A 12,814-nucleotide genomic window follows, 5' to 3' on the forward strand; every position below is an offset into this window, starting at 1 on the left:
AAAGTTTGGTGAATGATGATACTTCTCTTTGGGGTCGAGTTGATATTGCCTAAACTATCATTTGTTTTTCTTTTTTTGTTTGAGGACAAACAAAGTTGTAAGTTTGGGGGTATTTGATGGCTTGCAAAATTTCATATTGCAGATTTTACAAGTTCGCTCGAGCGGAGGCTCTTGGCCGCTCGAGCGAATTCAGGCAGATTCAAACGCTCGACTGCCGCTCGACAGGGAGCTCGAGCAGGTTGCTGAAAAACGAAGATCGCTCGAGCGGAGACATTGGCCGCTCGAGCGAAATCAGGCAGAGTCGAACGCTCGATGTGCACTCGATAGGACGCTCGAGCGAAATCAGGCAGAGTCGAACGCTCGACGCGCGCTCGACACCCCGCTCGAGCGAACATCGTATTTTGACAGATTTTAGGTTTTCCGCCGTGGGACCATATAAAAGGCCATTCTTCACTCTAGAGCCGCGGTTTTTGACTGGAGAACACTCTTTGGGAGAAAAAAACATAACTAGAGGGATTCAAATCATTTGTTTTGGAGACGGAATTCCAATTTATTGCACGTACGTTGGATTCATACACGAGCACGGACGGGAGAAAGGCGTTGAATCGTTCCCTTGAGCTTTTGACGACCAGTTGAGGCTGCAAGGAGGATTTTTCAGTGTTTATTTTCTTCTTCCCATCTTCTCAGAACAATTATGGTGAATTCGTTTATGTTGAATTCCAATTCTAGCATGAGCTAAATTTTCTTCTTTCTAGGAAAACGATGTAACCTAATTCCGAACTATGCTTGTTTGTCCATGCTAATTTAATGCAATTCTCTATTTGTTTATCTGATTTATTCTGAGTTTAATGCTTCTAATTAACTGGCCATTGATTAGATGATTATTAATCTTGTGATTTGCTATCGAAAGAGGGAATCATAGGGTAGATCTTGGACATTTCAGCATAGGTAAGTATAGAGATCGAAAGACTTGTATGAACCTGTGTAGTAATTAAATCATTGGTCTTATTGCGTTCTTGATTATTTAATTTGCATACTCTTGTGTGAATTGATAAACTAGAATCACTTCCAATTGACTATCGAAAGAGGCTTTTGGATGAATTAGAGATTTGCTAATAGACAAAAGAGGTTTAAGTTAAATTAGCTGGATGAGAAAAGCATAGTGAAGAATTATGGTGAAATCGATTTCCTAGAAGGTTTCTTCCCCATTGAATTTGATCTTTGAAAGTCAGTTTTATTTTCTTTACTTATTTCTCTTTGAGTTGATCTAAGTTTATTTGCAACTACAAAAACCTTAGCGATTCCTCTAGATAAAATTGAGATTAGTAAAATTTTGGTATTTGGCAAGAGTAAGGTACCAATCCCTGAGGACGATACTCTACTTATTACTTTACTATAAAACTACGATACTGTGCACTTGCAGTTTTGCACCGGTCAGTGTGCCAACTGGTTTGGCCTTGTCCATATTGAATCTGCTGAGTACCTTTTTCACATACTCAGCCTGTGAGAGTCTCAACGTACCTCTGACTCTGTCTCTGACAATTCTCATGCCAAGGATTTGCTTTGCAGCTCCCAAATCCTTCATTGCAAAGTGCTCTGACATCTGCTTCTTCAGATTATTGATCTCATCAATACTAGCCCCTGCAATAAGCATGTCATCCACATACAACAGCAAAATAATGTAAGAATTGTCAAAATGCCTGACATAGCAGCAGTGATCTGCCTGACATCTAATATACCCTGCACTGTGCATGAAGTTGTCAAATTTCTTATACCACTGTCTAGGAGCTTGCTTCAGGCCATACAAGCTCTTCTTCAGTCTGCAAACTGAACCTTCCTTTCCCTATACCACAAACCCCTCAGGCTGGTGCATGTAGATGTCTTCTTCAAGGTCTCCATGAAGAAAAGCTGTCTTCACATCTAACTGCTCAAGAAATAGATCTTCAGTGGCAACCATAGCCAGTACCATCCTGATAGTTGTGATATTTATCACAGGAGAAAAGATCTCAGAGTAATCAATACCTTGCTTTTGCTGAAAGCCTTTTACAACAAGTCTAGCCTTGTACCTCTTACTGCCGTCATGCTCAGTTTTCACCCGGTACACCCACTTGTTGTGTAATGCCTTCTTCCCTGATGGAAGTTCTGTCAACTCCCATGTCTGATTCCCTAGCAGGGAATCCATCTCGTCTTTCATGACCAGCTCCCACTTGCTAGAATTCTCATCTTGCAAAGTTTCTTCATAACTCTGCGGTTCTCCACCATTTGTCAACAAAATGTAATTCAAAGTAGGTGAGAAACACTGTGGAGGACGTATAGTCCTAACTGACCTGCGAACTGCAACTGTAGGAGTAGACGGTTCTGAAATTGCCTGCGGAATAATAGGAATGGGTGCACTGGACCCACTCTCCCCGTCACTCACATCTCTACATTGCACTGTGACCTCTGGTAGGTCATCCAATCCTACAAACTCGGACTCCTGAGGAGCTACTGCAGAAGCTGTGCTCGACTTATCCTTGTACATCATTTTCTCATTGAAAATCACATTCCTGCTTCTTATGATTTTCCCACCCTGATCATCCCAGAAACGATAGCCAAATGCCTTGTCTCCATAGCCAATGAAATAGCATTTCTTTGACTTAGCCTCAAGCTTACTACGAGCATCAGAATCAACAAGCACATAAGAAAGACAACCAAAGGTTTTAAGGTGAGAAAACTTAACCTCTTTCCCGCTCCAAACCTCCTCAGGCAATCCACAATCCAGTGAAACTGATGGCCTTCTGTTTATCAAATAAACGGCAGTGCTGACTGCATCTGCCCAGAAAGTGGGTGGTAGTCCAGTGTGCAACCTCATGCTTCTAGCACGCTCATTAATAGTCCTGTTCATACGCTCAGCAACTCCATTTTGCTGTGGTGTCTCAGGAATGATCTTCTTCATTCTGATACCCAGAGCTGCACAATACTCCTTGAACCCGCCATCAACATACTCACCACCATTGTCAGACCTCAAACACTTCAGTTTCAAGCCTGTCTCTGTCTCAACCATGGCTTTCCAAATTTTGAAAACATTAAATACTTCAGATTTATGTTTCAAAAAATAAATCCATACCTTCCTACTATGGTCATCAATGAACGTAACATAGTAGCGAGAACCTCCAAGAGATGCAACTGGGGAAGGACCCCACACATCTGTGTGCACAAGATCAAGTCTTCCTGTCTTTGGCGTCCTGCCACTTTTCAAGAAGCTGACCTTCTTTTGTTTCCCCATAACACAACTCTCACACATACCGAGATCAACTGTCTTCAGTTCTGGTAGCTTGCCTCTAGACAGAAGTTCCGTCATGCCCTTCTGACTCATATGGCCAAGCCTACAATGCCACAAATCTGCTGTGCTCTCTGCAACGGTAGTAGCAATAGTGTCAATTAAACCAGTAGTCATATATAGTGTACCAGTTTTCTTACCCCGAGCTAGTACCAATGCCCCTTTTGTGACCTTCCAGGTGCTATCTGAGAACACCACTGAATGATCACACTCATCAAGCTGCCCAACAGAAATGAGGTTCTTCTTCAACTCAGGAATGTGCCTGACCTTTTGCAAGGTCCATTTGTTCTTGCCAGGGAGTGCAATGCCAATGTCTCCCATCCCCACTACGTTCAAAGCCTCACCATCAGCCAAATATACCTTCCCAAAATCACCTGTAACATAATTCCGCATTAGTTCCCGGTGGGAAGATGTATGGAAGAAAGCCTCTGAATCCAGTATCCAGTCATCAACTGGACTATGAACTGCAAGCAATAGTGCATGCTGTACTTCTTCAGTTACCACATTAGCACTATCATTCTCCGTCTTCTTGGGGTTTTTGCAGTTTTTCTTTATGTGGCCAGTTTTGCCACAATTCCAGCAAGTTGCCTACTGACCAGGCCTCGACTTGCTCTTGCCCCTGTACTTTGATTTTGATCTTCCTCTGTTTGAGTTCCTGTCATGTGATCTCTCTCGAGAATCAACATTTAGGGCTAAACTCAAACCCGAGGTCTCACCTGAATCTTTCCTACGCACCTCCTTAGCCAAAATCAAATCACGAATATCATCATATTTCAGTTTAGTTTTACCAGCAGAATTACTAACAGCCATTCTCATGGCTTCCCAACTATTTGGCAATGAAGCCAATAGTATCAGTGCACGTATCTCAACATCAAATTCAATTTCAACAGACGACAATTGATTTGTGATAGTATTAAAATCATTCAGATGTTGTGCAACAGACGTACCATCTGCCATTTTCAAATTGAATAACTTTTTCATCAGATGTACCTTGTTATTCGCTGACGGCTTTTCATACATACCTGACAAAGCCGCCATGAGATCCGCAGTCGTCTTTTCCTTGATGACGTTGTGTGCAACGGATCTCGACAGGGTTAATCGAATAACCCCCAGAACCTGTCGATCCAACAGGTTCCAACTAGCATCATCCATCTTTTCCGGTTGCTGCCCCAATAGTGGAAGATGAAGTTTCTTCCCATAGAAGTAGTCCTCTATCTGCATCCTTGAGTATCCAAAATCCGTGCCATCAAACTTCTCGATCCCCGATACCTTCAATTCATCTCCAGCCATCGTTTCTCCTCAGACCCGAACCTTGGCTCTTGATACCAATTGTTGTGAAAAACGATGACAAAGAATTGAGAGATAATAACGAACGAGAAAAACAATCACACACGCAATCACATACGACACAAGATGTACGTGGTTCGGCAAATTGCCTACGTCCACGGGAGCTGCAGATGATTTTATTATTGAGGAATACACACTACAAGATGGATCTCAACACTGTTCGTCCACGGTATTTTTCGTGTCTACAGTACCCAGACATAAGAGTCAAAAATCACATATATAGTTCAAACGGCGGAATCCCTAAAATTGTATGTTCGCTCGAGCGGCGTGTCGAGCACTCGTCGAGCGAACTTCCCTTCCGCGTCCTGCTCGAGCTCACTGTCGAGCTGATGTCGAGCGTTCGACTCTGCTTGACTTCGCTCGAGCGGCCAATGCCTCTGCTCGAGCGAACTCCTCCCGCTCGAGCTCACTGTCGAGCTGACGTCGAGCGTTCGACTCTGCCTGACTTCGCTCGAGCGGCCAATGCCTCCGCTCGAGCGGTGTGGACCAGACTCCACAGTACTCAACACTTTTGAAGAACATGGTGAAATCTGTGCTCCAAGTGGTGGGTGCAACTGGGAACCCTGAAAATGTAGAAGAAGCAGGCGACCCAGAGAATATTGCAAGGGATCAGAGAAGAGTTTCAACAACACGGTTCAAGTCTTTGTGCCACAACTGCAACATTGCAGGTGTTGGTGCTAGTACTATTGGTAGCATAATTTCAATGGAGTGCTGTGTTTGTCTGTGTAGGTTTGAAGCAGATTAGGAGGTGAGTGAGTTATCCTGCAAGCATTTCTTTCACAAAGATTGCTTAGAGAAATGGTTTGAAAACAGGCATATTAATAACTGCCCTCTCTATCGCTCTTTGGACTAGATTTCCATGGTTTTAGTGGGTGGAAGAAGGAATGCTAGCTCTTGTCTTTCATTTTTCTCTGTTGCACTTTCTTCTCTCTGTTTCTTCTTTTTTTCTCTACCTTCATTATATATTTCGTCCTCGAAAATCTTGTCTTCTGAGAGTTTTGGGAGCAGGCGTCTTTGTCGACGTTTATTCTGTGACGTAAGAAACGTATACGTTTTTTCCTTTCGTTCCTCCTGAGAAAGATGCTGAGCGCTTGCTCTGATGCAGCATCCGGTTTCGTTATAGAAGACCCGTGCATGCGTTAATTTAAGGGACGGTGCTACAGGCACCGTTGGTGGCTCCCGCTGGGAGTCACCATTAGGCAAAAAAAAAATTGTATTTTTGTTTATTTTTTAAATCATTTTTTAATAATTTTAAATATTTAAAAAAAATAAAAAAATTTATAATAATATTAAAAAAAATTCTTAATCATTAAGGGAAAAAAAAAAAAAAAAAAAAAAAAAGAAGGAGGGATCCAGCATTTTCCTTAAGTTTTCTATGGATTACGTGGGGAAGGGTCAGATTGCCTGATGTATTATATTTTAAATGATTTTCTAAGTTAATTATTTTAATAAAAGTTCTTAAAATATTTATGAATATAAGAAACCGTCCATTCCGATTTTTCCATCCCTCAACGCTAAAATATTTTATCTCACAAAATTTCCTTTTAATTAAATTGTGTGTAAACGCAGGGATGAAAATACATTATCCATAAAATGAATATAAATACGATACGAAATAAGTAAATTTAAATTTTATATAAATAAATTTAGGTAAAAAATAAGTTGATCCGCTAAAACATAACTAATAAACAGATGAATTGCGGGTAATCTACTAAACCCAAGTTAACTCCTGTAACATAAATAAATTTTATTTTTAAATTTTATAAATGTTTGGTCTTAGCTAGACTCTTATAGGTTCTTTTGTTGTTGGGAATATGTGATATTAACATTTTTTTTTGGTTAATATGTAATTTTATGAAAATATTAATTTTTTTATATTATTAATTTGGATATTGATAATAAAATATTTTATAGTAAATTAAATTTTAATTATGAATTATTTATATAATTATCATTGTATATATGAAATTATATTAACTAAGCTAAAAAAATAAATATATAGTTCAACTTAATTCATTTATAAATGACTCGTGTCTAGATTAATTTATAAAAAATAAATTATTAAATAAATTAAACATGTTACGTCGTATCACCTATTAATTAAACCGATCAAGTTTTAAGTTGACTCACAATCTAATATTCATGATTATGAACATAATCCGTAAACAGGAATTCTCACATATGAACTATCGCAATTGTCATTTAATATTAAAAAATAAAAACTTGAGTGGCTTCATTAATCATTTGAAAACGATCGACAAAACACCACCAAACATAAAGGTTTCGTGATCAAGTTGTGAAAGCGAAACACCTGCACACAACAATACATCCAAACGGGGCTGAAAGCGTGTAAGGCGGGCTTGGCTTCCAAAAAAAAAAATTAACGCTTCGTGAACCGATTGCATACCCATTTTTTTTAATAATTAAGTAGGTGAATATTATTAAGTTTATGTATTTTTTATAATAAAAAATATTTAATAATATTAAAAAAATAAATAAAAGAAAAGTTAAAAAAATTAAAAAAAATGTTTGAAATGCACTAATGCTTTAAAAAATAATAATTCATTCAAATTTTAAAACAAAATTCGTATTATAAAATTATATTATAATAATATTTTAATTTTATAATATTTTTATTTAATTTTTTTTCTTTTCACAAAATTTAAAAAATAAATAAATCAAACTATCTTATTATTATTTATAAATTATTTTACTATTATTCGTACAATTCTTATAAATTTTACCAATATTTACTAAGGATAGTAATACTCTACCGTCTAAGTAACATTATTTATAACTTTTCTTTTTCTATTTTTACATATTTTTTAATAAATTTAAATATTTTTAAAAATTAAAAAAATAAAATAATATACTTAAAATTATTAAGTAAAAAAAAAAATTGATGAGCATTTCAAACGGTCAGGCATTCACTAAAGACCTCGCTGAATAATGCTGAATCAGTCCCATCAAGAAATAAAAAGCTAACAAGTCAACCGACAAAAAAGGAAAAATGGGAAGGAATCAATCTGCACACTGCTGATGAGTCAGTCTCCATGATTTGTCATGCTAGCTGTTTTCTTCGTGTTGGCTTTCGTATAACTCGAATTTAGACAATAAATCGAGATATCTGCGTGTCAATCTTGCTCTGCTTTTACTTCTGTTTTTGTCTAATTATTACCTATTCTGGATATACAAACATGACTCTCGTTCTATTATAAGATGATGTCATGTTAATTAAAATTATATTTTATATAAAATTTTAATTACATGATATATTGCGATAAGATTAGAAGAAAGTAATTGATAATTAATAATTTCGTTTCTTTTTTTGGGCTGAGATTTAAGTTGCAGAGGTTTTAGTATGCTCTTTTCTCTTTTCTTTCTTAAGAAAGAAATGCTAATTTATTATTATTATTATTATTTTTTTGGGTTTCTCCTGAGGAAGATGCCGAGCTCATTGTCTGATGCAATATCTGGTTTAAACAAAAAAGACGCGTAAAAAACTATGGTTTTGTCACACTATAATAAATACATTGGAAATATCGAAACAAAGTTATGGCTTATGAAACTCAGAAGGCCAAAAACTTTGCTCATGTTTGCATAAAACCATTTAGAACTGTTCCTAGGCAGGATTCAATCTAAATTGATGTTGGTGAGGAGGTTTTGCTGTTTAGGGGGATGTTTTTCTTCTCTTATTTCTTTTGATGTGCATTCAATTTCTTATGTAGAGGATGATTCAGCTAAAGAAAAAAGGTAAAAGTTAACAAAGGTTACTGGTGTTGCCCCTAAAATAAAAACCCAGATTACTTTCTAAGGACCAGCCTTCTAGCATGGAAGATAAAGAGGTTTCTTTTAATAAAGCCAATGTATATTTTACAAATTGGGTCTTTCTTATGCTTTTTCAAATGAGTCATATTTTAGATCTCTTGCTATTTTTTTCATGATGTATGCTAAATGCAATCTTGTTGTTGGAAGAGAAGAGAGTTGTGGAATTCACTTTCCAATCTTGAAGTGAATGGACTGCATGGATCTTGGTTTGTGATTTTAACATCGTCAAAATCTATTTTGAGAAATTAGGGATTGTAAATATTTTGACTAATAGGTTGCCCTTTTTGTTGCCTAAGCTTGTATCTATTCAATAAGGTTCATTTGTAGAGGAGACGTTGATCTGTGAGTCAATTACACTTGCTCAAGAACTTACCACATAGCTTGGGATGAAAGACAAGTGGAGGTGATTTTATACTGAATCCAATAACATGAAGCAATTTGACATGAAAAAGAATTGGTTATTAACAATTTCTTGAATTAACAGGAAAATAATAGAACAAAAGACAGTCTTAGCGAATGCAGTACACGCAGAAGCAGCGCTCCAAATCCATGGAAACCTAAGTAGTAGTAACAACAAAATATTCAAAAACTGGAAGATGCAACAAATCAAAGAGTTATAAAGAACGCATATGAATAAGTTTGTCTCATAAACAAAACTTACAAAAATTAGGAACAGTACATGCCCTCAAGTTATTTTCTATGTGGGGAAATCAGGACATATGAATATGCCAAATAAACACAAGCAACCTGTTTCATAACGAGCTCAGCGCTGAGTAAATGGGTATCCTCTGTCCTAAATGAATCTCAACTCCAGATAAGAGAACAAAAAGTTATGTACAGAATGTTGCCCAAAGAATCCCGGAATTTGTCTACTCTCCCAAACATTTCCCAAAGAATAATATAATGTAGCCAGACAAATGGCAAGGCTGGATCAGTATTGCACCAGTTAATAATTGTTCAATTAGAACCTCCATGAGAGAAGTCATGCAAACTGCAAGTCCCAGTAACCTGTACAATAACAGACATCTTAACATGTTGATGATGATCAGCCACTCTCTCTCTTGCAATTCCCAGGCAACAGAAACTTATACTTTTCTGCATTGTCCAAAAGATATGATGGAAGATGAACAGCTGAGAAGGAATGAGGAACGGGTCCCATTTTCCCTATGATATCTTTAAAGGTGTATGCCTCCGGAAGCATATCAAATAAATCAGCCCCCTTGCAGATTACATCCTGGACTCTTTCTGGGTTCAAATAGTGGGAGAACCTAACTCTATCGTTATGGCTGTACGCTTTCATCTTAAATATAAAATCACTGATCCGGCGGAAGCAAAAGCTACAATGCCAACCTGCATCTGCCAAGATGTCATCTGTCTGACGATAATGTGCATACCTTGTCTTAGCCCTTTGATACCTGTGGACTGAAGCTCTCCAGCTGTTATCATCCACATGGAACTCAAAAGAGTAAAGATAGTTCTTCAGCTGAAGATGAAGGATTGGAGGTATATCATCACACCACCTCAAGAGATTGATAGTGTGTCTGCTTGGGATCTCATCAACATCAGACATTATCAACAAGTCATCATCATCAATACCTGCTTTTTTGAGAAGCACATCCAATGCCACTCGCTGATATGCCTCCTCAATAAATGGGTTTTCTCCTTTCTTAAATCTCCCCCCAATGTTCCCATAAGTCAATCGGGGCTCAGCAAATTTGAACTGATCTCGATGACTAGCAAAAAACAAAGGCTTTGGCAATCCAGTGAACGTTGAATTTGACTCGAGGAGAACAAATTGTGTCACATAAGGATACAATTCTTTCCATCGTACTTCAAGGATTTCCTTCTCATTACTGTACAACACTGCATCAAAGACACGCCTTGGGAATTCACGCACTCCCCAACCGTGAAGCTTGCACTGGTTCTCCATCGACACATTCTCATTATAATAGTGAGGAAGTACATGAAATGGTTTGGGTGGTGATTCCCATAGTGGCCGCAGGAAGTACGAGATCTTCTGCCCATGCAAATAGATGAAAAAGATGCACGAGGGAACGAATGCGAAAAGAAATATTAAGGTTTTCACGTCCAAGCCACGCAGAACACAGCGAAGTCTCGACATGCTTAAAAATCGAGTTGATTCCTGCCACATCAAATAAAAGAAAATTTCAAAAAATTAAAATGAGAAGAACAATGAAGCACATTGACATGACAACAGTAAGCATCTCTATTTACAATAAGCAAAAGAAGAGAAATTTGCTTTTCTTTACTAATTATTTAACTGCTCGTTAACTTATCTCTCATACCCACGAGACTGTATAGATACAAACATGACCATAACAACAATTAACCTGAAGCAACAAAAGATGTAATGCCTAAAATCAAAATAAAAAATTCTAATTTTGCTTCAGTTGAGCGACACCCAGTTCCATGGACCCAAAAGCAGCGAAAACTGAAGTAATAAAGTTCAATTTAGGCACTAGAGAAATATTCATTCGATATAATCAGCTGCTTTGAGTGAAAATATCAAAAATATTCTTATAAAACAAACAACGCCAACAGAATAAAAATAATATTGGAATTACTAACTCTAATTCTAAAATAAATATCCAAAAAAAAAAGGAAAAAAACCTAAACCGCTAAAATATCCACAAGCGTAGCATAGCAGGGAACTTCTACAAAGTAGATCATGCCAAACCTCCGTTTGAAAAATGAGGAAAATCAAATCATATATAACAAAAATATTTGAACCTTATTTTTAACTCCAAAAAAAATGGAATTTGAATGGGTGAAAACAAAAAGTTCATGGACTCTGATTTTCCTCGAAGATCCACTTCTTCGATTTTCCTCAGCAACCAAACATTCTCAGAAAGCAAAACCCAATCACATAACTATTTAAAATAAATAAATTAAAAAACAGAAACCTTTACCGAACAAACAGATCAATGGTCTATATCAAACACTTAACCCTGATTTGAGAGAAGCATAAAGAGATAGGGAAATACCTGCCCACAAACATTGCCGCAAATATCATCAGTTTTCTTGTTGCAGTAATGGCCTCCGTTCTCACCCATCATCCACCACATTTTTCTCGTTCTGTCTCTCTCACTATCTCACAAAACCCTGTCGTTGCACTCTCTTAGCGATGAATAAACCGGATCGAAATTGGAGAAATTGACCCAAAATCCCGTCCCACACCACACCACGATGCACCCAAAGCCGGAGGCAAAAAGGGGAACTTTCCAGATTCAGTTCAGTCCTCCGATCTATCTTCTCCCTTCCCCCCCTCTCTATATTTTCGATTCCCACAGATGTTCAATAATAAGATATTTCAAAACCCCCAGACCCAAGAATCGATGGACACTAATGTATTGAGGGAAAAAGAATAATGATGATAACAGCAACAAATGAGCTTCTGATCTGAATAAACAAAGAATATTTGGGAGAACTCTGAGGCCTGAGAAATGGGTGGCAGTTGTAAAAGACTACCCACAGATCACAATTACAAATGGAGCCGTTTGCCTTTTTTTTTTTCTTGCCTTGTTCGCCTTTTAGCCTTTTGTCTTCTCTTTCGTTTTTCTCCCTTTCTTTATTATGTATTTATATATAGATTGTGCGCTACTCTGGTTTACGGAACTGACCACGTCTCGCGTGTTTTCATGACCGAGCAAATAAGGGTGCGAGGGTCATTTAATGAGGATGGAATCCTCCTACGTTACACGCGGCAATTGACTGGCTCAACACAGCTAGCTGCTTGCTGGGTCGTGTTCTTTGTCGTGTCTCCTTCTCTAATCTTAATAATAATAATAATAATAATTCTATTATCTATAATTATTTTTAAATATATTTTATATACTTTACTGATTATTTTAAATAATTATTTTATATTAAAAAAATATACAATCAATTATATTAATAAAATATATAAAAAAATAATTACACATAAAATTTTAATGATAATAATAATAATAATGGAGAATATAATTAAAAAATTATATATATATATATATATTTATAAAAATCTTATATCACGCAATTCATGACTATAAATAATATTTTTTTAATTCAATAATACTAATTATACTTATAATTCAATTTGTAATTTTATTTATAAGATTTATTTTATTAATTTTTAATTTTATAATTTTGAAGGTATCAATAATTGATATATGCTTTAAATATTTTTAGTATTTTTCTAACAATAATAATAATTATACGAGTCAAGCGACGACACTTCATACAACTAGACCGTAATATAATATAGAAACCAAAAACAAAAACAGCGAGAGCGATGGCGACAGAATGACTTTTTCGGCCAAC

General features: G+C 36.7%; 1 protein-coding gene across 1 annotated transcript; it reads right to left on the minus strand.

The window, feature by feature from the left end:
• Window positions 1-9,108: 9,108 nt before the first annotated feature.
• LOC122313846 lies at window positions 9,109-12,079 on the minus strand. The gene is made up of 2 exons (XM_043129119.1): window positions 11,500-12,079; window positions 9,109-10,637 (listed from the first exon to the last, which is right to left on the minus strand). The coding sequence occupies exons 1-2, from the start codon at window positions 11,578-11,580 to the stop codon at window positions 9,540-9,542; spliced, it is 1,179 nt and encodes a 392-aa protein (XP_042985053.1). The 5' UTR covers window positions 11,581-12,079; the 3' UTR covers window positions 9,109-9,539.
• Between the last annotated feature and the right edge of the window lie 735 nt (window positions 12,080-12,814).

This window comes from Carya illinoinensis, chromosome 6 (genome assembly GCF_018687715.1).
Source record: "Carya illinoinensis cultivar Pawnee chromosome 6, C.illinoinensisPawnee_v1, whole genome shotgun sequence".
In the NCBI taxonomy this organism is placed as follows: domain Eukaryota; kingdom Viridiplantae; phylum Streptophyta; class Magnoliopsida; order Fagales; family Juglandaceae; genus Carya; species Carya illinoinensis.